A 25,088-nucleotide genomic window follows, 5' to 3' on the forward strand; every position below is an offset into this window, starting at 1 on the left:
CCTGAATGATAAAGGTCTGAGCTAGAACCCAGATTTCCTGTCTCGGGTGCTCTTTTCCATCATTAGTCTGGCTCTGTGCTATTAACTGGTGTGTATAGGTGTACACACCAGTCAAAATGCTTCTGGAAAGAGAGTATGTCCAATGTCAGGTCAACTTCAGAGACTTCATCTGATGCAACACTAGAAGGTTTTGTGTTGCTGTCAAAAGCAATCTGATGCTAATGTGTGGGTAGTATGCTGGTATATATACCAATATGAGAATGATGGAAAAATTACTGGGGTTTACCCAGTATCACATCTTTCATTGTGCTCTCCTCTGTTGCTTTCCCACTTCTCCATCAGGTTCTGGAGAAAGTAGATCTATCCAAAACTAATATCCGCTGACATGTAAGATGAATGACTTATACACCTCAAAGTGATAGTCACGTTGGAGAGGGATAGGTTGGTTTAGAGAGTCACATCCTACTGGTTCATATTGGACTGATAATCTCCTTAATGGCTTTATGCTAAACTCATTTATAAAATATGAGAAAGTTCTCATTTAAAATGAGATAGGTTTTAATTGTGTATTACTAAACAGTAGCTGTCCTTAGAATTTGATTGAGGTAATGAAAATAGCATTCCATAGGGTTTCCCTAGATACCTCAAGTTGCTCTTCCTCCTTGGTATTTCTGATCCTTCTGACATCAGCAGAGAATTAAAAATAAAGAAGTGGCCAAATGCTGTTCCTGTGTTACTTACTCATGATTCCTCTTTCTCTGAAGTTGTCTTCCATAACTCAGTGGACCTGGAGGCTGACCTGACTGGAGGAATCAGACATTCTCATTTGAAAATTTGACGTTGGACAGCAAGTTGGCCAAGTTTCTCACATGTAGCTGGGTTTACAATGTTTAATTTTGGCAGCTATCAAGAGACCAGATTATGCTATATAGTCTAAGGAGCAGAAGTACAGTTTTAAATGGTTGCCCTCAGAACAAAATCAGTGAAAGAAATAAAAGTTGGAGACTGACCTGAATCAAAGCAAAGAAACAAAAAAAAAATGGGAACTGCTGCATTTAATTAATATTAATAATCCTTAGACATGCTCAAAAGGAGACCTCAAGAAGAAATCACAAAATAGGACACATCTAGGAGACAGCTTATTTATACTTAAAATAAATTATATTACATTACTTATTACATTTGATAAATGTGTTGGTACTATTTTCCAAAGAATTATACTTTTATTGATATTTTTGTGATATGAATAAAATTATTTTTAAAACCAATCATCTAGTTTTATAATTTCTAGTTGGAGAACTTAACCTATATGCGGATGTGAATAAAACAATAACTAATTGCCAGTTGTCTGCAATTTATGAATGGGATAATTAAGAAAAACCTGTTTTATGGAGTGTGGTGATAACGTGTAAATCATGGTAAAAATAGACTTGTGCAGAGATTCTTCTATCCTTATAATTACTGATATTTGTTGTTCTATCTATCATCCCCTGTGCACCAGGGCATTGTGCTATGCTTTTCACTTCATACCCATCCTGAGGTAGATACCATCTCATTGGACAGAAGGGAAAACTGAGACTTAAAAGTAAAATGGCTTCGTTATATAGGTCACATGGCTGCAAAGCTACAGGACTGGGATTTCAAGACAGTGATGGCTCCAGAGCCCTTGGTTTCAGCCACTATATCCCACAGCTACACAAACCTGGTTTCTGAAAATAGTTATTTTTAGAGCAGGAACTAAAAACAAAGAGGTCTAACACTGAAACAAAATACTAGCAGTCTTTCCCCCTTAGTACACTAAAGCAGTACATCCCCACCCCCCTTACTTTATTTTTTAAAGATTTTATTTATTTATTTTTTATTTTTTTAAAGATTTGTTCATTCATTTATGATAGACACAGAGAGAGAGAGGCAGAGACAGAGGCAGACGGAGAAGCAGGCTCATGCTGGGAGCCCAATGCAGGAACCGATCCCGGGACCCCAGGACCGCGCCCCGGGACAAAGGCAGGTGCTAAACCGTTGAGCCACCCAGGGATCCCCAGATTTTATTTATTTATTCATGAGAGACAATAGAGAGAGAGGCAGAGACACAGGCAGAGGGAGAAGCAGGCTCCATGCAGTCTCCAGGATCATGTCCCGGGCTGAAGGCGGTGCTAACCGTTGAGCCACCTGGGCTGCCCCACCCCTCACTTCAGTAAAAGTTAAAATCTGCAGGACAGCTTCCTTCTTAAGGAGCAAGCTCCTAGAGTATAAAGACTGTGTAGCTATTCTAACTTTTGCATAGATACTTTGTCAGCAGCACTAAGAGATGAAACAAAGTCTGGCTCTTTTTAAAAAATAATGCTTATCTACTTCATGTTTGTTAAATTTATATTGTATTTCAAATGGCATAGGAATTATCTTTTTATTTTATTTTTAAAAATTTTATTTATTTGAGAGTGCATGCTTTTGGGGGAAGGGGTGGAGGGGTAGGGAGGAAGGACAAGAAGACTCCATGCTGAGCATGGTGCCCCACACAGGGCTCAATCCCATGACTCTGAAATCATGGCCTGAGCCAAAATCAAGAGTCGGACACTCAATGGAGAGCCACCCAGGAGTCCCTACACACTTAGGCCCATGATGTTTCAAGGACCCAAAGGCACAAAGGTTTCATCACAGACCATTTGCCTCACCTGGTTCTTTCCTCTCCTCTTCCTAGTGATGCCTAGAGTATCCTTTTAAAGGGCTGCAAGAGGGACGCCTGGGTAGCTCAGTGGTTGAGTGTCAGCCTTTGGCTCTGGTTGTGATCCTGGGGTCCTGGGATTGAGTCCTGCATTGAGCTTCCCAAGAGGAGCCTGATTCTCCCTCTGTCAGTGTCTCTGCCTCTCTCCCTGTGTCTTCCTGAATAAATAAATAGAATCTTTAAAAAAATAAAAAAATAAAGGGCCGCAAGAATAAACATACAACCCTCAGAAGTCAACTCCAATCTTGGGAAATTTTAAATTTTCTGTAGTAAAATCCAGGGAAAAGAATTATGTATTGTATTGTATTGATTGATCAGTACAGATATAATTTCAAATATATAGATCAATCAGGAAAGACATAAGTGTGTATTTAAACTTAAGGATAAGTAAAGTGACCATATAATAGCCCAATTCTTGGTTAAAAAAAAAGGTAAGTGGCCATTGCCACTAGAGGTGCCTGCACTTACATTTGTCACCAGGCTGACCAAGGAGAAGCCTACTATTGGCATTCAATGACATAGATCCCTTTGATTCACCAATGAATTTTAAGTTCAGTCTTTGTCTTGTTTATTTGTTGATGAAGGGTTTCTAGGAAGATTTAGCAGTGCTTCAATTTTCTTAACATCATCTTTGGATTGATTTTTCTGTAAGCTACTTTCAATTTCTTCAGGGAGGAGCTGAGTAAATTGTAGTCTGGCTTTACTGTAAAGAAAGAAAAGGATATATCATGTACTGCTCTGTTTCTTAGTTCTCAGATTTTTTTTTAAACAAAGTGTTTGTCTATTCTCCCTGTACCTTAAAAGCAAACACTGCTCCTTACACTTCAAAAACAATGACTTTCTTCGTTCTCCTAACTAGTTCCATTCATGTGCCAACTACACTTCTCATATCACCAAAATGGTGTGTGCTGTGGCAGCAGCTCTGATCCCTAAGATATTCCAGAGTTCCTGTAGGGTGTCATGCTCAAGTGTGAGCCTTGCAAACTGGTTGTCCTCTTGCCCTCAGGGCTGGGGGTGAATATGAGCCCCCTGCCACTCCATTAACTCTCTGTTGCCAGACCTTGTAAGAACTGCACAAAGGCTAGAACAATGGTAAATTCAATATGGAAAAGTCAGATGGGACAACATTATAAATGTATTATTTACAAGGAGTTAAAATCCAATTTCCAAATAAAACATCAGTTCTTTTTCTAAATCTAGTATTAGTGTCCTCCTTTCTTTAAGTGATTAGCAAGGTCATCCATAACTTTTTTCTCGACTCTTCATACAGGTTTGACCATTTCTTCTTCCATATGTCTACAGTTTTCCACATTTTTGGCTCACTAAGGCAATTATTTATACTCTCACTTTGTTTGACTTCTATTTTCAAGCAGAGAAGGAGGCATAGAATAAGCTCTTAACTGTGATTTAAATTAACTCCTCAGGAATATCACATATAGATCACAGACATTTAAGTGCCCCATAAATTTTTGGCCTTATTTCCTTCTAAAGTATCCTTCAGTACTATAATTCAATTCAAGTTATTGTTTTTAGCCATCTTGGGTTTTCCATCTCTAAATAACCGATCGACCTCTCTAGTTACTTTTCTGTTTTCCTTTTTTTATTGGGATACAATTATTATGTTCATATTTTTCCAAATGTAAATTCTCCTGTAACTTTTTGTATCGAATATACTTTCCTTACCTTTCCAATTTCTTTCTCAAAGCTTCCTTTTCTTAAAAAAAAAAGTTTCTTATGACACCTAAAGAACTAAAAGTAAGCTAATGCTTTCATGCTTTTAATTCTCTACATTACATTTTATCCTAGCATTTAGAATCTTAAGTGCTTTATCCTAGAACTTAGACAATTACATATCCCATCTACCCTCTTACTAAAGGAGTGAATGAAACAAACACATATTGAGCACTGTGGTGTGATTCTGCCCTCAGATTGGCTGAGAAAACAAAACAGAGGGCTTGAAATTAAGTAAAATATCTAAGTCACAAAATTAATTAATAGCCTAGTTGGGATTTAGGATTCATTTTCAAGATTTCACTGGCTGCAAAATCAATGCTTTTTCTCCTATCGAACCTAAGTCCCTGAATAACTGATCTATGGATATTAAGAGTTTCCATGTGTGCATGTGTGCTTAGCATAAATGGAAGCTTCAAGTAAAAACATGAGGGAAAAAAGACTATCAACTACTAAAACAGCAGAAGCTTTAGTTGTACACAGGAAGCTGAGCCATGAGAATCATTTGTACCAGGAGCGCTAACAGCAGCCTATTCTGGTGATCTTACAAAGAATCAGCACAAAATCCACTCTGTCTGATAACTGCACCCTAGGGAATGACTAGGTGGAACAGGTGAAAGTTTTTATCCTCCTCAGTGGCATCCAGTCTATGAGCAGCCACTATAACTACCTAATTCATGGGCATCCACAGCAAGTAGAATCTTTGAATGCAGACACCTAACATGCTCTGTATTGTTCACAGATGCATGTGTAACCGGGGATATCATCTTTTAAATAAAGCCAAGTTAAAACTCATTCATTGCTGTCCATTTCCTTTAGGTAATTTCCTATGCAGTCAATAACATAGAAAAAGAAAAAAAATGCAATCTAATGAGATTTACAACATCTTAACTTTTAAAAAAATGTATCTAAAGAATGAGCCTCATCAGATTAAAAATAAAATTAGTATTTTTCATTTTCTCATTCCTTCATTAAAAAGATTAAAAGACCAGGTAGGGTACAAGTTGAAGAAAAGGAAACTCTTCTTTGAGATTTTCTTTCTTTATTTAAGTAATCTCTACATGAGACCTAAACTCACAACCCCAAGATCAAGAGTGCTCCACCGACTGAGCCAGCCAGGTACCCTAGAAACTCATCTCTGAATTGAGGGGTGGTTTAGAAGACCTGGGTTAAGAGACCACCACAATGTTTAGGAAAATCAGTTACCCTCATCTTCACATGCTCCTTACCTCTCTTCCAGTTTTAGCTCATGGAGTGCTTTGCGATCCTTCTGTGTTCTCTCTTGGACAGTCTCCCCATAGAACTTCTGAAATGCCATCAAAAGACTTCCTACAGGAGCGCTGAGGTGAAAGCAGAAAGAGAGCTGAGGAAACAGGAGCTATTAGAACACACATCATGTAAGTATCTGCTAAGGCATGAGCAATACCGACCGAGCCTCCTATTCCCTGACAGGTATAGGAACTCTGACAAAGTGTCCTTGTCGAATGAAGAAAAAATTATGGCAATTTCCTTCCTGGTCTTCTAAACCGTAGAAAAAAAAGCTATCACTGCAACTTCCTAAAATTAACTGGTATAAAAACAACAGGTCTATACCTTGGCTCTGGGTTTTATAAATGAGTGATAAACTGGGAAAATATATACTTATGACAAGTTCTGGCAAGTAGCTTTATACTGAAGATTTCTCAGAAACAAAATTAATACCAGAAATGATACCAAACCCTGCAGAGGGCAGGAACTATGGAGGGCATTTTTGGTTGGAGGGAAGGATATTACTAGCCTCTGGAGGTGGAACCACCAAAACATCCTCAAATTCAAAAGTCTGGCACAACAGTCTCACTTACAATGTCAATAGTTACCCTTTGAGAAACTGATTTCGATGAACAATTATTACAGTAATGACAAGGGTATGGTTCCTGTGTTCTCAAAGAGAAAGAGTTTTTGACTCTGATATAACTTAAATTTCCCCTGACTACAAACTAAGTAGCTCATTCAAAAAATTATTTTTGCTAAGTGGAAATGTCCACTGACAACTGGTTAAAGAAAATGTGGTATATACAATGGAGCATTATGTTGCCTTTAAAAAGAGTCACATGCTACAACATGGATCAACCTTGAGGATGTTATGCTACGTGAATAAGCCAGTGACAAAAGGACAAACATTATATGATTCCATTAATATGAAGTATCTAAAGTAGTCAAAATCCTAGAAACAAAGTAGAAAGGTGGGTACCAAAGGCTGGGGGGTGGGGTGGGGGATTTAATGTTCAATGGGTATAGAGTTTTCAGTTTTGCAAGATAAAGTTCTAGAGATCTTTTGTGCAACAATGTGAATATACCTACCACCACTAAACTATACATTTAAAAATGGTTAAGATTATAAATTTTATGTTGTATTTTTAATGACAAAGAAAAATAAATTATTTTTGCTAATTTCAACAATTTTTCCCTTCAGACTAAGCTGATATATTAACATATATATAACAAGGGGCGCCTGGCTGGCTCCGTCAGTAGAGCATGTCTCTTGATCTCGGGGTCCTGAGTTAAAGTCCCACACTGGAGGTAGAGTTTGCTAAGAAACAAACAAAAAACCACAATATAATAAAAATAATGTCAGCAATGAATTATGACATGCGGAATTTTCAAGAATTTTTAAAAAGAATGCATATATCTTCCTCCTAAAAAGGGGATAGAAAAAGGGAGGGCATAGGTAGAGGGAAAGGGAAAACTCTTCTTATTCAGGTGAGTGCCAACTAATAAAAACAGAAAAAGAGACAGAACTAACAAATCATTTTGCAATCACTTTTGTAGTAAGTGATTATAGCAATAATTATAATAGATCATTAAAACCACCAGGAAAAAAGACAGGTGAACAGGCTGTTCAGTCTTATCCCACAGATTATTTATTCACAATGTGAAAAAGATACCTTTACAGTGGAGAAACTTAGTAGATGCTACATGTGGTAGGCAGAGTTCTAAAATGGCCCCCCAAATTGTCCTGCCCTAATTTTTCAACTATGAATATATTATACCCATGATTATGCTACATGGCAAAATTTTACAGATGTATTGAAGGTCAGTAAGAAGTTGAATTTGAGTGAATCAAAAAATGATCTGGGTAAACTCTTTAAAAGCACAGAGTTTTCTCTGGTGGCAGTGTAGAAATCAGAGGGATTCAAAGTACAGGAAGGATTCAACATGCTGGTTGTGCTTTGAACATGGAGGGGGCACTAGGATAAGGAATCGAGACGTCTCTATGAACAGTGGTGCCTGGCTGACAACCAGCCAGGGAACAGTGACTTCAGCCCCGATAGCCGCAAGGATCCTGTTCACAACCAGAATGGTTTGGGAACAGATTCTTCCCCAGAGCCTCCAATAAGACCCTGAGTGACCAGTACTTTTGATGTTGGCCTTATAAAACCCTGATCAGAGAGAGCCCATCTGAGCCTATTCAGACTTCTGATCTACAGAATTGTGATAAAATAAATGGGCAGTGTTTCAAGCAGAAGTTTGTGGTAATTTGTCACACAGCAATAGAAAGTACTGCACCAAGTAATTAAAATTAACATCTCTTATAATAGGCAATACAATATATCTCTTGATGTGAAAAATGGACAAGGAAACAACTTCATCTATATTGTATTTACACCGAAAACATTTAACCTAAATCTAATCGTGAGGGAATAGTCAAAAGAAATTGAGAAATTTTCTGGGGGAAAAAAGGCAGTGGAACTGTTCTAGTTTAAAAAATTTTGAATATGGACCCTACCTAAGACAGCTACATTGAATCAATGCTAAACTATTTGTTGTGATGATTACACTGTAATATCATTGACGAATATTCTTCATTTCATCCTGGGAGATCCATGCTGATATATTCAGAGGTGAGGAATTATGAGGTCTCAAAAGGTTCAACCAAAAAGAAAAAAAAAAAAGAGAAAGAGAAAGAACTGTACTTACATACAGAGATATAAAATGAATTTGGCAAAATGTTAACAACTGGTGAATATAAGTGAAGGATATATGGGTGTTCAATGTACTAAGTCATTCAACTTTTCTGTAGGTCCAAATGTTTCAAAGTAAAAAGCTGGAGAAGAAAAAATTTCAAACTTCTTAATAAACAAAACCCAAACTAAAAAAGTTTTTAATGTAATGTACTTGTTAGTTGTTTTACTTTCCTTCCTGCTCCTTGTAAAAACCATTGTTCAAACTGCCAATATTGGGCAGCCTGGGTGGCTCAGTGGTTTAGCGCCACTTTCGGCTCGGGTTGTGATCCTGGAGTCCCAGGATCAAGTCCCATGTCGGGCTCCCTGCAAGGGAGGGACTTCTCCCTTCTCCCTCTGCCTGTGTCTCTGCCTCTCTCTCTCTCTGTCTCTCATGAATAAATAAATTAAATAAAAATCTTTAAAAAGGGCAGCCCCGGTGGGGCAGCGGTTTAGCGCCACCTGCAGCCCAGGGTGTGATCCTGGAGACCCGGGATCGAGTCTCACATCGGGCTCCCTGCAAGGAGCCTGCTTCTCCTTCTGCCTGTGTCTCTGCCTCTCTCTCTGTCTCTCATGAATAAATAAATAAAAATATTTTTAAAAAATCTTTAAAAAATGCAAGTATTTTCAGGTGTTAGAGATATTTAAACAGTTTTTACTTAGTGACAATTGGAAGTAAAGTCAACCATTGGGGTAGAATTAGAATTTGACAGTCAAAGCCACTGCCAATACAAGACTAAAGACCTTTTACAGGCTTTTAGATTTGAATTTGTTCTTTGGAAATGAATGAGATTTTTGACAGGTACGGCATTAATTAAAGTTGTGTTAACTTCGAATGAAACCATGTGAACACTTACCCTAGCAAGGCTCCAATTATGCCACCAGCCACCAGACCATGCAGGCCTAAGTTTATTCTAAAAAGACCTCCTGTGACAGCTATTTTAAAACAAACAAAAAACCAATATGAAATTATCTTTAAACACTAGAATCCATTTTTAAAATTTCCCTTCTATAAAAAGGACATAAACAACTAAGTAAGTTTTCTGAACCCAACATTAATATACCACCACAACCTAGATATCCTGAATCTAAAAGGCCACATGGCTAGCTTCTCTCTTCCATATGGGAGGTTCAAGGGAAGAAACATTCCTTTTATAAACCTAATTTCTCCATCTGTTCTAGTGGTCTAATCTCTTCTCATTCTGCTTCATTTTTCCCACGTCCTCTTAAAAATCTGTAATTTCTTCACTTCCACCTCTTCCATTTCTTCTTTCTTCAAGAAAAGCTTTCTCCAAAACCCCCTGCAGTTTATACCTTTGCCCCCCAGCCTCACTCTTTCTGTAGGGCCACACCTCAGGCAGACCCACAAGTGGACATTTGGCCTACACTGCCACCTGGTGGCCAGTGCACAGGTCCTATTTCCTTCACATTGGGATGATTTATTTATGAGGTCATTCATTTTCCTCCCTTACTAGGTATAACACAACTAATGCCATCTCAGAAATACTTTTTAAATAAATGAGATTTTTTTTTGTCTTATTTAAGTATTACTTATTCATTCTTTAATTTTCTTTTTTTTTTCATTCTTTAATTTTCTAAGTTTTAAAATTAACAAGAACAAAAATCATCTTTAGTTCTATTACTCTTATTAAAAAATAAGATATTTTTTAAAAAACCTATCAGAATAGGGACGCCTGGGTGGCTCAGTGGTTGAGCCTCTGCCTTTGGCTCAGGGCGTGATCCCAAAGTCCCGGGATCAAGTCCCGCATTAGGCTCCCTGCATAGAGCCTGCTTCTCCTACCTATGTCTCTGCCTCTTTCTCTGTGTCTCTCATGAATAAATAAAATCTTAAAACAAAAACAAAAACAAAAAAAACTATCAAGAATAGCCAAAATCTAGAACACTGATAACACTAAATGCTGGCAAGGATGTGGAACAAGAGAAACTCTTGTTCATTGCTGGTTGGAATGCAAAATGGTACAGCTCCTTTTGAAGATAGTCTGATAGTTTCTTACAAAACCAAACATGTTCTTACCATATGATCCAGCAATCATGCTCCTTGGTATTTATCCAAAAGAGCTGAAAACTTATGTCCACACCAAAACCTGCACACAGACATTTATAGCAGCTTTGTTCATAATTGTCAATACTTGGAAACAACCAAAATGTCCTTCAGTAGATAATATAATAAACTGGTACATTCAGACAATGAAATATTATTTAGCACTAAAAAGAAATGAGCTATCAACTAATGAAAAGGCATTGGAGGAAACTTAAATGCATATTATTTAGTGAAAGTCAATCTGAAAAAGCTATGTAATATTATGTAACATCCTGGAAAAAGCAAAACTATGAAAACAGTAAAAAAAAAAAGAGAAAGAAAGAAAGAAAGATCAGTGGCTATCAGGGGTTGGTGGGCAGGATGCATATGTAGAGCAGATTTTTTGGGCAATGATAACGCTCTTTATGGTACTACAATATCATACACATATGTTTGGATACAAATCACCAATGTGTACCAATCACAGAATGTGTACCAAGAGTGAACTGAACCCTAAAGGGACTATGGACTTGGGTGATAATGATGCATCAATGTAGGTTCTTCCATTGCAACTAATATCCCACTGTGATGTGAAATGTTGATAGCTACGTGTAAGTGGGGGGACAGAGTATATGGAAAATCTCTGTGTCTTCTGCCCAATTTTACTGCAAACCTAAAACTATATTAAAGGTGGGGAGAGGGAGTAGTGAGGCTTATAAGCTGTCAACAGCCTAACACCAAAAACGGAGTTAGACTGTTTATTACATATAACCTTGTTTTCTATGAATAAAGACAATATACTTTTGGGGTTTTTTTTTTTTTTTTTCAATCTTGGTACTTTTTATTTCTTTTTCTTGCCTGAATGCTGTGGTTAAAGTCTCCAGTATAATATATATAACTGTATTCATCTCAAGTACTTGAATTACAAATATATACATCTTTGCCATGTTCTCAGTCTTAGGGAAAAATCATTCAGTCTTTCACCATTAAATATGACATCTGCTGCAGGTTTTGTCATAGATGACGACCTTCACTGGGTTAGAGGAGTTCCCTTTTATTCCTACTTCGTTGAGAGTTTTTATCACGAATGTTGGGTTTTTATCAAATGCTTTTTCTAAGCTAACCTTAAATTCCTTGGATAAATTCCACTTGGTCATGATATAATAGTCTTTGTTGCTGGTTTTCATTTACTAGTATTTTCTTATGAATTTTTGTGCAAATACTTTTTTTTAAAAAAGTAATCTCTCCACCTTTCATGGGGCTTGAACCTACAACCTTGAGATCAAGAGTCACATGCTCTGCCAAGAGAACCAGCCAGCCACCCCGGAGTATATACTCCAGTGATAGTGATCTGTAGTTCTCTTTGTTGTCTTTATCTGGCTTCGATATCAAGGTAATACTAGTCTAACGAAGTTTGAAAGTGTTCCCTTTTCCTCTATTTTCTGGAAAAGTTTGTGAAAGAAACTTTCCAGGGATCCCTGGGTGGCGCAGCGGTTTGGCGCCTGCCTTTGGCCCAGGGCGCGATCCTGGAGACCCGGGATCGAATCCCATGTCAGGCTCCCGGTGCATGAAGCCTGCTTCTCCCTCTGCCTATGTCTCTGCCTCTCTCTCTCTCTGTGTGACTATCATAAATAAATAAAAATTAAAAAAAAAAAAGAAAGAAAGAAACTTTCCAAAAGCCATTGGAGCCATCTGGTCCTGTGCTTTTGTGGAAAAAAAAATTAATAATTTAGTTTTTTAACATCTTATAGGGCTATCCAGATTTTCTATTTGTTCTTGAGTAAATCTTGGTAATTTGTGTATTTTTTTCTTCTTGGTCAGTCTTGCTAAAGGTTTTCTATTTTGTTATCTTTTCAATTAGACTGTTCATTTGGGATCTTTCTTCTTTTATAATGTAAGTGTTTGTAACTAAATTTCCCACTAAATACTAATTTGGATACATCTTAGAAATTTTGGCATGTGCTTTCATTTTCATTCAACTCAAAATATTTCTGATTTACCTTGTGATTCCTGTGGTTTATTTATTCCTGTGGTTATTTATAAATATGTTGTTTAATTTCCAAATATTTATTGATCTGGGCTGCCCTGGCATTTTTATATTAAAGTCTATCGTGTCTGATACTAGAAGAGCCACTTGAGCTCTTTTCCTTACTGTTTGCATAGTTTATCTTTTTCCACCATTTTTACTTTCAACTTACTTGTTTCTTTGAACTAAAATTGTCTCCTGTAGACAGCATATAATTGGATCTTTTTTTTAAATAGTTGGACAATCTCTGCCTATTGATTGCAGTGTTTAATCCACTCATATTTAATGTTATTACTGATACAGCTGGATTTAGCTCTGCCATCTTACTGTTTTCTATGTATCTTATTTAATTCCTTGTTACTACTTTAAAAAGTTACTTTCTTGGGATCCCTGAGTGGCGCAGTGGTTGGGTGCCTGCCTTTGGCTCAGGGCGCGATCTTGGAGACCCGGGATCGAATCCCACGTCAGGCTCCCGGTGCATGGAGCCTGCTTTTCCCTCTGCCTGTGTCTCTGCCTCTCTCTCTCTCTATGTATGACTATCATAAATTAAAAAAAAAAAAAGTTACTTTCTTATTACTTAAGGGATTACCCAATGCATCTTAATTTATCATAATTTACTTCAGATCAGTACTAATTTTATTGCAGTAAGATGTACAGAATCTTCCAATACAGCTCCAATCCTCTTCTATCTTGGTGCTATTGTCCCTTATGTCATATATGTATGTTAAAACATAGCAACAGAGTATTATTATTTTACACAATCATACGTATTTTAAAGAAGGGAAAAACAACAGTTAAGAAAATAAAGGAAAAACTATAGGTTTATGCAGTCTTTTATATTAACCTACATATTTACCTTTTCTAGTACTTTTCATTTCTTCCTGCCAAGTTACTATTTGGTATCATCTCCTTGCTCCAACATACTTCCATTCCTTTCCTCTCATTTGCTATATTAATGCCATCTATAGCTTTAAACATGCTATATGTCTAATACTTCAATTTTATTATTTTGTGTATTGTCTTTTATTATTTGTGTTGTCTTTTAGTTTACTTGAGAAAATGTATATTTATATGGTCTTTAATAATTACTTATATAATTATCCTTACTATACTAATTATATAATTATCTTTATCAATGTTCTTTAATGCTTCATGTAGATTCAGGTTACCATCTGGTATCACTTCCTTTTAGCTTGAAGAACTCCCTATATAGTATTTTCTAGATCTGGTAGCAACAAATTTTCTTTATCTGCCAATGTCTTTATTTTTGTCTTCAATTTTGAAGAATGGTTTACTAGATATAGAATTCTTGGTTGACAACTTATTCTTTTCAGGTCTTTGAATGCCATTCTACTGCCTTCTGGCTTCCATCATTCTGATGAGTAATCAGCTATTACTTTCATTGGAATGGTTCCTTGTATGAGTTGTTTTTTTTTCTTGTTGGTTTTAAGATTCTTCTCTCTCAATAGTGTAATTATTATACACCTAGGTGTGAATCTCTTCGTGTTTATTCTTGAAGTTTGTTAAGCTTCTTCGATGTATGGATTAATGTTTTTCATCAAATTTGGGAAGTCTGTAGCCATTATTTCTTAAAATACTTTTTTATGCCCCTTTCTCTCTTTACTCTCCATTAAGCATTCCCATCACACATTTGTTGGTATTTCTGATGGTGTCCTATAGACTGCTGAGGGTCAGGTCACTTCTCTTCATTTAAAAAATTCTGTCCTGGGGCACCTGGGTGGCTCAGTGGTTGAGCGTATGCTTTTGGCTTGGGTCGTGGTCCCAGGGTCCTAGGATCAAGTACCGCATCAGGCTCACCATGGGAAGCCTGCTTCTCCCTCTGCCTATGTCTCTGCCTCTCTCTGTGTGTGTCTCTCATGAATAAATAAATAAAATCTTAAAAAAAAAGAATAAAATCTTAAAAATAATAAGTAAATAAATAAGAATAAAAATTCTGTCCTTCATGGGCACCTGGGTGGCTAGTCAGTTAAGATCTGCCTTCAGTTGAGGTCATGTTCTTAGGGTCCTGGGACTGAGCCCCATGTTGGGCTCCCTGCTTAGTGGGGAGTCTATTTGTCTCTCTCTCTCTCTCTCCCTCTGCCCCCTACTCATGTGCTTGCTCTTTCTCTCAAAGTCTTTACAAAAAAAATTATTTCACAAGAGACAATCTATATTGATCCATCTTCAAGTTCACCAATTCTCTTCTATTTCAAATATGGTGTTGAGCTCCTCCTCTCCAGTGAACTTTTAATTTCTGTTTTTGTATTTATCAACTCCAGAATTTTCATTTGATTTTTTAAATAATTTCTGTCTTTATTGACATTCTCTATTTGATAAGTCACTGTCATCATACTTTTATTTCTTTGAAAAAGGTATAAAGCAGGCAGCCCGGGTGGCTCAGCGGTTTAGCGCTGCCTTCAGCCCAGGGCAGGATCCTGGAAACCTGGGATCGAGTCCTGAGTTGGGCTCCCTGCATGGAGCCTGCTTCTCCCTTTGCCTGTGTCTCTGTCCCTCTCTCTCTCTCTCTCATGAATAAATAAATAAAATCTTAAAAAAAAAAAAAAAGGTATGAAGCCTTTTTGTCTGCTAGGTTCAACAGATGGGTTCTGTCAGAGACATTCCTAATGACTTTTTTTAATCCCCTGTTTTTGTAGGTCTTGTAATTTTGTTGTTGTTGTTATTGAAAACTATACTTTTTAGATAATAAATTACACATCTCTGGAGTTATTGGTACATCCCAGGGGCATGGCTGTAATTCTCTGTTTATGTAGCAACTTGACTGGACCAATTTTATGGAGTCTTTTGTCTTCAGACTATAGACACTAAAGTCTTTGCTCAATTTTTATCTTTATGCCTGGTTTCCTAGACATAACACTGGCTTAAGTAGTCAGCCAATGATTCATTAGAGGTTATGCTTAAACATCTCAAGCCAGTAAGGCTTCCATCCTTTGCCAATGTATCTGTGTTGAAGAATGCATTCAAAGTTTAGACAGTTTATAAGTCTTTTATGGCATTTTCTTTTGGTGTTCACAGTTAACCTTCACAACTAACCAAAGATAAGTAGCTTGCAAGGGCCCTTACCAGTTTCTCCTGAATGTGCATGAATATTTACACACGTGTGCAACTTTCCAGGGTTCTAGGGATAAGCAGGATCTTATTAAAGCCCTCTCTGGCTGTCTTGTCCCCTAGATATCCCTGTTAAGATTCTGTCTCCTCTGCCAGTCTATTCCTTACCCCAAATAGTATCAAAACCTCAGGTTAGCTGTGTGACATTACCCTTCTCTGTCACAATTATTTTCAGCAACTCCCTTTGGCTTGGAATTTTTTATTCTCTGTTCCAAATAAAGCCAGCCACCTCAAGCAACAGAAAGTTGGTCCTCCAGCCTATCTTTGTGAAACTTCTGCATCATGGAACTGTGGGTTAGGGGGCAGGAGCAACCCTAGGCTGAAACACCACAGACTCTCAATGTTCTTACTAAGACTCAGTAGAAACTCTTGGATAAATGCTTACTGATTTGTTGGGTGCTTGTGGTCAACTTCCAGCATCTTTAAATGGTTGCTTTCGATAATTTTGTCTAATTCTATTGTTGCTTTTTGTGGAAAGGATTTGCCAAGCTCCTCACTCAGCCAACTGAGTGACATTTACATTTATAAATGTCCAGATGAATGCCAAATAATAATAATAATGAGAGGCCAATATCCTTGGTCTGATTCTGACTTCAGGGGAAATTACTTTTGTGTTACATCATTAAGTTCAATGTTGGTTGCTGATTTGAGGTAAAGAATTATATTGTATCAGATTTATTTTTCTATTCTTATTATTTTTCCTAATTTTTACATTTAATTTACATTCAAAAAACATTTATTCTACTCTACTATGCATCAAAGAATTGTGATATAAAAGGCAAAGACTTTTCTGATACCAAGTAAGTCATCTAGTAGAGAAGCAAAACAAATTAACAGCTACAACATAGTGTTTTAAGTGCTATGATTAAAGTATTTAGACTGAACTATAGGGGAAAAACACCTATAAAGACCTAAAGGTGAAACAAACAAGGGGTAATGGAAGGAGAGGGGGATATGGGGTGACTGGGTGACAGGCACTTGAGGGGGGGCACTTGACGGGATGGGCACTGGCTGTTATGCTGTTATGTTGGCAAATCAAACTCTAATAAAAAATATACAAAAAAAATAAAAAATAAAAAATAAATAAACTAAGAATGGCACAGTGCACACACAGTGTTTATAAATTGTCCATCAATAATTTGTAATTAGAATAACCAAAGATTCCATTAAAATAACTGAAATAATGAAATATATTTTTTAATTAAAAGAAAAAAAGACCTGAAGATAAGAAAATAGGGGCTAGGAAGGATCTCTAGGAAAACTGAAGCTGACAGACAAGCTGAACCTTGAAAGACAGATTTAGTAAGAGCTAAACAAAATTGTATATGGTAGTGGTAAGGCAGGTTCAAGAAGAGGAACCCATACATGTGAAGCAAGATTATACTGGGTTTGGGAAATTACAGCGGAGTCAGAAGGGTGGAGCAAGAGCAGATTATGGGGGCCAGATCAAGAATCAGCATTAGAATGATGTGAAACTATGGAAGAACCTCAAGCAAAAAAGTGTTAAATCGTATTTCTAGTTCAAAAAAGTACGAAGGCAACACTGGAAGTAGAGCAAACCAAGACTAGAACTGGGAAGACTGGATAGCAGCAGTGAGAGGAAAAAGGAGATGGGGGTCCATATATATTTAAAAAAATATATTGGTAAGACTAGAACTTTGTAAAGGAGGAGATGAAGAGCAGGACCATATCCTTGCTTGGCTTTGTTGGTTTTTTAAATTTATTTATTTTTTTATTAATTTATTTTATGATAGTCACAGAGAGAGAGAGAGGCAGAGACATAGGCAGAGGGAGAAGCAGGCTCCATGCACCGGGAGCCCGATGTGGGATTTGATCCTGGGTCTCCAGGATCGTGCCCTGGGCCAAAGGCAGGCGCCAAACCGCTGCGCCACCCAGGGATCCCAGGTTTTTTAAATTTAAAAGGATAGATGATAGAGATCATAAGAGCAGGAACAAGCATGGAAGCTAGGGGAGGAAAACAGAATTTGGTTTGGATACAGTCATTGGAGTCTACAGAACACCAATGGAAAAATGGCTGCAAGTTTAAAAAAGGGCACGTTCCAACCGTTCCAATGCTATTAATAACTATTTCTAGTTTTATGTTAAAATGTTTTAAAATTTCTTTTTTTTTTATTTTTTATTTTTTATTTTTTTATGATAGTCACACAGAGAGAGAGAGGCAGAGACACAGGCAGAGGGAGAAGCAGGCTCCATGCGCCGGGAGCCTGACGTGGGATTCGATCCCGGGTCTCCAGGATCGCGCCCTGGGCCAAAGGCAGGTGCCAAACCGCTGCGCCACCCAGGGATCCCTGTTTTAAAATTTCTATATTTATTTTTAAATGTTTCCATTAAATTAAGTTCAAACTATGTGTATATACTTTTACATGTGTGTATATGTACATAGCATGCGCCCAAAAAAGAGCACAAGTGATAAAGCAAATGGACTAAAATGTTTAACCACAGTTGAGTCTCAGGATATGAAGGCTATTCCTTGTACTACTTTTATTTTTAAAACTCTTTGTAAGCTTGAAATTATTTCCAAATTAAATATTTTTTAAATGTTATGTGCATTATATATCTATGTTTTTGTATGCAAGAGAATGTACAAGAGGTAGTGAATGCTTGAGTATATGTGGCACTTTATTTATAGTTCTGGAAATAATACTTCAATACTTTTTTTTAACATTCATTTTAAAGAGGTCACATTTACCAGAGGCATAGAGCTTTAAAATAAAATTCAAATTCTTACCATAAAAAATCTGGTCCCTTTCTACTTCATTTCGCCAATCTTATCTCAAGGCACTCTTCCCTCTCGCTTGCTATGTTCCAGTCATATTATCCTATTTTTGAGGAACTTTTCTTGCCTTAGAGCCTTCACCCTCAAGGCTTACTTCTTCCCATTTTTCAGGTATCAGCTTCAAAGTCATCTCCCCAGAAAAAACCTTCTCTGATCACCTTGACCATCCCACTGTCTCACTTATTTGTTACTTTCTATCACCGCAATCTTTTTTTCCAAATTACATTAGACGGTAAAACTCCATGAAAACAGATTTTTTTTTTTCTGTTTTGTTCACCAAGTATACCAAAGGCCAAGCACAATGCTCTTTATACATTTTACATGAATGTTGAATGAGATGTGATGAGAAGTCAACCAAAGAATTCGGTAGCTCTGATTTAGAAGTCCTTAAATATTTCCCAAATCATATTTGAGAAGACTGAAAAACATAAATAAGAACAAAAATGTCTTACCTCCTGCAATGACAAAATGGCTTAGAGCATTTTTATTTCGGTACACATTTAGACCAGTGTTGACTGTGCTAGGAAGAAGGGGGAAGGAAGAAAACAAAATTTAAAGCATATCTCATTTACTTTCTTGACCATAATTTTCACTAAAGTAGTATTAGTTTAGAAGTGCCAACTATGTCAATTCCTAGTCTTACTCTAGGCCTCATCAATGTGTTCCAGACTACTAATATGCCTACGGGTTTTCTAGGTAGGCCTTCCTCTGCTGAAGAATGAACCAAAGAATAGTCAAATTTCTGGAAAAAATATTCACTTAGAAAAAGATATGTAAAGAAGAGTTCTGCAGAATTTCTCTTACTAAGAAACCTTGCACTTATTTGGGTAATAGTTAATAGACTTCCATCCATGGATGCAAAACTACATTTGCAAATCTTTTACACAGATAGATAAAAGTTCTTGAGGAAAAGGGTATTATGAGTCACTTTCATGTGGGTATTTAGTTTTTAAAAATATCACTTGCTCAAAAGATATGCTCCTGAAATACCAAGACCCTTTGTCACAATTTAGAGAGAACTTACTTGAATATGGTCACAAACACTGTAGTTCTCCAACTCCAGCGCCAGCCGTACCGGATGAAGCCTCGTGTGGCAGCACGATGTGCAGATTGCTAAAGTTAATGAAAAGGCTGTGAAGTTCCAAGATACTTTGATACCTTCTTTATTCTGAGACTGGCAGAAGGATGTTGGCTATGGATTAGGTAGAGACATCTAAACAGAAACACCATACAACCTATAGCAATATCATTGTTTAAGTAGTGATGAGATGATAAAGCCAAAGTCCTACAAACATCCTAATCTATCAGAGGATGGAAAAAGAGCGGCGCTCAACGGCCGTGATCCTGGGATCTTGGGACTGAATTCTGCATTATGCTTCCCAAAGGGAGCCTGCTTCTCCTTCTGCCTATATCTCTGCTTCGCTCTGTGTCTCTCATGAATAAATAATATTAAAAAAAAAAAGAAGAAATGGAAAAAGAACTAAGAATTGCCAGTGTCAACCAAGTAATCTATCAATGAGGCATAAACTGAGAATCTATAGAGCAAATGCCATGGCAAATATATAGTCAGTGTTAGGCATGCTTTTTATATTCAAGAAATCTTGGGAAAAAGAAACCATAAAATAAAAAGGAACAACCAACTAAACAGTAAATAAAAGGGAAAGGATGATAGTAACACAGACATGCAGGAAAGGAACAGAGAAAGAAAAGAGAACTGATATTTAGCGTCCACTTTCGATGTAAAAGTTGTGTTAACATACTACCTCATTTAATCTATAATTTTTTTGAGACAGGTGCTTCAGTTTTTACTAGAGCTAGTTTACTAAAGGAAGTTTCTAACCAAGATCACTCAGCCAGTAAGGAATAAAGTCAGAATTGGAAAATAGGTTGTCTGTCTCCACAGCACATTTTCATATCACCATAGGGCAAGTCTGGTATAATATCCTGAGGATATAGTCTAGATTTTGAGAGAATTCCTAAGTAGATCCTTAACTACTATATGATATTGGGCAAGTCGAAACCTCTAGAGTATCAGTATTGAGTGATGGCTTTTTGTTTGGTTTTGTTTTTTAAATGTTATTTTTTTTAATTTTTATTTATTTTTTAAAAAGATTTTATTTATTTATTCATAAGAGACACACACACACACAGAGAGGTAAAGACACAGGCAGATGGAGAAGCAGGCTCCATGCAGGAAGCCCGATGTGGGACTCGATCCTGGGACTCTAGGATCATGCCCTGGGCCGAAGGCAGGCACTAAACCGCTAAGCCACCAAGGAGTCCCAAATGTTATCTTTTTAAAATTCAGAGCATGTGAGCAGGGAGAGGGGCACAGGAAGAGGGAGAGAGAATCTCCAAGCAGACTCCCTGCATAGCAGGAAGCCCAATACAGGCCCCAATCCCATGACCCCAAGATCATGGCCTAAGCAAAAACCAAGAGCCAGATGCTCAACCAACTGAGCCACTCAGGCACCCCTGGACTCATGGCTTTTAATAAATAAGTCAGAATTTAGGTTAAAGGTATAAAAGAATTCTTTGTACTACTTTTGCAACTTGTTAAGTCTGACATAATTTCAAAATACTCTAAAACAACTCTACGAGCTTTAACTTCCTCACTTTTACAACAAAAAGTGATATACAGATCTAACAAATGTGTTAGCACTCTGTAAACTGTCAAGTTATAAATGCTAATTATTGTTAGGTATGAACTACTGTCTTCCATGGAGGCTCTGCAAATGGGGTTAATATGCTACAGCTAACCTTGATGATTGGCTAGGGATTAGAAATATTATTTCAGAAAGTACAGCCTTGGTGATAATCCTTCTGAAGATAAGAAACCTGGTCTGACAAGCCATGTGTATGCATTTACCATCAGTAGTTCCACTGTTACTATTTCTTTAACCTAACATCCTAAACCCTCCCAGCCCTCCTACTTAAGTGTAAAGTGAATTGCTAAACTGGTGTGCCTTATACCTTTAGAATATCAGTACTCACCACAGCATCAAATCGGTTATGATAAACTTCTGCTTGGCTCTGTTCAACATAGCGCTGTTTAGCATGAATAAAAGCTGGTATGCCGCCATATGCCCAGCCGATAATGCCTGCTGAAACTGCTGCCTTATAAATATTCTCAAGTTCCTTTGAAGTTCTCTGTTGTTCACTAAGACATCAAAAAGACAATGTTTGGAATTAGACTGCTCCCTGACAGTACGTTCAAAATTATCCCAATACTAGTATCACCACATTTTTCATTATGGGCAGAATCTTCTGATACATTAAACAATGCAGTTATATTACAAGTACCTCAAAACTTGGCCAAAATTAATCTACACTGTTAGAAATTAGGCTATTTGTTGGAAAGGCAGTGACTAGGAGTGGCACAAGGAGAGCTTCTGAAATGCTGCTAACAGTCTCTTGGTGTTGGTTACACAGCTATGTTTGGTTTGTGAAAATATTTTTCTAGGTGCAAATTATGTTCCAATAAAGTTTTTTTTTCCTCAGGTACTTTTATTTGATGACTATTACAACTCAACCACATCTCTGGAAACAGGAATTTGTAAGCTGGATGCAAAGATCAGTTATTTCCCTTTTTGAATTTTTTAAAAAAAGATTTTATTTATTTATTTATTTATTTATTTATTTATTTACTTTACTTACTTACTTACTTACTTATGAGAGAGAGTGTGTGTAAGTATGAGTGGAGGGAGAAGAGAGGAAGAGGGAGGGGGAAAACAACCTCAAGCAGATGCCCTGCTAGGCACAGACCCTGGGAGCATGGGGCTTGCTCCCACAACCCTGAGATCATGGCTTGAGCCAAAATCAGAGTTGGATACTTAACTGACTGAGCCACCTAAGTGCTCCGTCAAGAACCCCATTTCTGAAATCAGAATCAAGGAGTCTTTAACAGTTCCTGCATCTACAAGAGAAATCTAATTTCTTAGAAAACTGTAATTCTTATATTTATGTCAATAGGAAAAACTGCTATAATTTGAACCTTGTAGGGATCCCTGGGTGGCCCAGTAGTTGAGCGCCTGCCTTTGGCCCAGGGCATGATCCCGGGGTTCTGGGATTGAGTCTCGCATGGGGCTCCCTGCAGGGAGCCTGCTTCTCCCTCTGCCTGTGTCTCTGCCTCTCTCTCTGTGTCTCTCATGAATAAATAAAACCAAATAAAATCTTTAAAAAAAAAATTTGAACCCTGTATTTATCGTTTACACTGAATAAGATAAAAAATATTTACCTAAAAACTGGTCTGTGGCAGAACTCAGAAAAGAGAAAATGTAAAAAGCTTAACATTTAATAAGCCAGATGTATATGCTTTGCCTTTTTTCTACAAAAAATTCCATGACATGGGGGATATACATATCTATCTATCTATCTATCCATTTTATTGATATGGAAATAGTGGTTCTCAGAAGTTCTGCAGTTGGCTCAAATACCCAATGAAAAGTGAAGAAATGGCACAGTGGTAGAAAGGACCTAAACTACAAATAGGACTGTGGTTCTGGTTCTGTCACCCACTGTTAGGTGACCTGCAGCCAGATCACAATCTCTAGAAGTCTTAGTTTCTTCATCTACAATGGAGGGGAGCACAGAAATTACACTAGATGACCTTCAAATTTCTTTCAGCTCCAACCTTCTGTGGTTTATAAAGCTGGTCAACATTAAACCTCTTCTGCTGGGATGCCTGGCTGGCTCAGCGGTTGAGCGCCTGCCTTGGGCCCAGGGTGTGATCCTGAAGTCCCAGGATCAAGTCCCACATCACTGTCCCTGCATGGAGCCTCCTTTTCCCTCTGCCTGTGTCTCTGCCTCTCTCATGAATAAGTAAATCATTTAAAAAAAAAAAAAAAAGACCTCTTCTGTTATATCCTAGTAGGCTCTTTCACAAGCATTTCAAGTAACTACTGGAAGGACCAATGAGAAAGGCTGCCTCAATGACTTTAAAATAAAGGCGAAGAGCACCTGGGTGGCTCAGTGGGTTAAGCGTCTACCTTCAGCTCAGGTCATGGTCCTGGGATCAAGACCCCGGACAGGTTCCCTGCTCAGCAGAGTCTGTTTATCCTTCTCCTTCTGCCCCTGCCCCGTACCCTCCCCCCCCCCAATTATGCCTACACTCTCTCTCTCACTTGCTCTCAAGTAAATAAAATCTGGGAATCCCTGAGTGGCTCAGCGGTTTAGCGCCTGCCTTCAGCCCAGGGCCCGATCCTGGAGACATGGGATCCAGTCCCACATCAGGCTCCCTGCATGGAGCCTGCTTCTTCCTCTGCCTATGTCTCTGCCTCTCTCTCTCCTCTGTGTCTTTCATGAATACATAGAATCTTTAAAACAAATAAACAAAATCTTTTAAAAAATCAATAAAATCTTTAAAAAAATAAAATCAAAAAAACATTTAAAAAAATCTTTAAAATTTTAAATCTAAAAATTTTAAAATTAAAAAAAAAGATGAAATCTCAATAAAGCAATTAAAACACGATTCTGAAGCTCTCTTGCCCCAACAACCTCAGCGACATCACAAAGCTTCAGCTCATTTAACCGCTTGACAACTGTAGGGGAACCTACTCCATAAAAGCGCAAATTTTTCACCAGTGATTGATAAACGAAAAAATGATGGAATGCACGGACGACTGAAATATCCGGAGTCTTTCATTCAAGTCAATTCCACTTGAAGGGTTATCCTTTACTCTGAAATAACCTTATCCGCTAATCCAGCTAACATCTTGTTCCATGAATGGATGAGACATTTGCTATTTTATATATGTATGTAAATATATATATATACACACATATATAATTTTTTTCCCCCTTATTTGACAGAATGAATATTCTGGGTCTCTCTGCCATCTCTTCGACCTTCATGTTTTGGAGAGGAGCAGGGGTCATGATCACAAAATACCATTTTTTTTTTTTTTTTTTTTACAAAATACCAATTTGTGATAAAGTGAGAACAACACTGGAGCGGAGCCCTGCAGACGCGGGTTGCGGGGTGAGTTCTGACACGGACTGGCTCGGCCCAGTTCTTCCAACTTGCAAAGCCAGGAGCTTACCCTGAAGGCTCTACTCCCTCAACAGCCCTCAGAGCTCCCACATGCAGTGCGTTTCCCCCTTCCCACTGGAAATCTTGTCCTGTCAACCAACACGACTACCAGATGGGGATGTCAGGGGACGCAAGCTGGGGATACAAATATTAAAATGCCAAATCTTATTTAAAAAAAAAAAAAGAAGAAGAAGCTCTCCCTTGAGGGGCCCGGCAGCCCTTCACGGCCCCCTCCCCCACAGACCCGAGGCGCGTTTACTCTTTGACAAACAGGTCCCGGAGGCGGTCCCATCCGGATTCCGCGTAGTCGGGCAGCTCCTGGTCCCCCGCGAGGGCCCCCGACTCGGCGGCCACAGCTCCAGCAGCGAAGACGCGGGGGAAAGGACTCAGCCGCCCGCAGAGGAAGCACTGTGGCGCCCGCGGCCGCACCGCCATGGCTCTCTCGGAACCTGAGGACAGACACACGCCTGGGTTCTCAGGGCTCCCAGGCCTCCCGGAGACGCCGGGGGAGGACACAGGAGAACTGCGGCAAGGAGGGGCTCAGCCCCCGCGCGCTACGGCCCCAGCCTGCCGGCTGCCCGACCTGCCGCCTCAACTCCTCACATCCCCGTCCTCCCAACCCGCCTTCACTTTG

At 38.2% G+C, this 25,088-nt stretch overlaps 1 protein-coding gene across 2 annotated transcripts; it reads right to left on the reverse strand.

Annotated features, from left to right (window-relative positions):
• Nucleotides 1-1,192: 1,192 nt before the first annotated feature.
• On the reverse strand, nucleotides 1,193-25,088 carry TIMMDC1 (translocase of inner mitochondrial membrane domain containing 1). Of its 2 annotated transcripts, XR_008663227.1 has the most exons (8): nucleotides 24,714-25,088; nucleotides 21,418-21,583; nucleotides 19,448-19,536; nucleotides 18,876-18,943; nucleotides 9,291-9,369; nucleotides 5,683-5,793; nucleotides 3,191-3,425; nucleotides 1,193-2,880 (listed from the first exon to the last, which is right to left on the reverse strand). XR_008663227.1 is itself a non-coding variant. In XM_055315832.1 (7 exons), the coding sequence occupies exons 1-7, from the start codon at nucleotides 24,887-24,889 to the stop codon at nucleotides 3,275-3,277; spliced, it is 840 nt and encodes a 279-aa protein (XP_055171807.1). In that variant the 5' UTR covers nucleotides 24,890-25,088; the 3' UTR covers nucleotides 1,193-3,274. The 2 variants fall into 2 exon arrangements, 1 of the variants encoding a protein (XP_055171807.1); XM_055315832.1 differs by having other exon boundaries at nucleotides 1,193-3,425.

The sequence above is a fragment of the Nyctereutes procyonoides genome, unplaced genomic scaffold (assembly GCF_905146905.1).
Source record: "Nyctereutes procyonoides isolate TBG_1078 unplaced genomic scaffold, NYPRO_anot_genome, whole genome shotgun sequence".
NCBI lineage: Eukaryota > Metazoa > Chordata > Mammalia > Carnivora > Canidae > Nyctereutes > Nyctereutes procyonoides.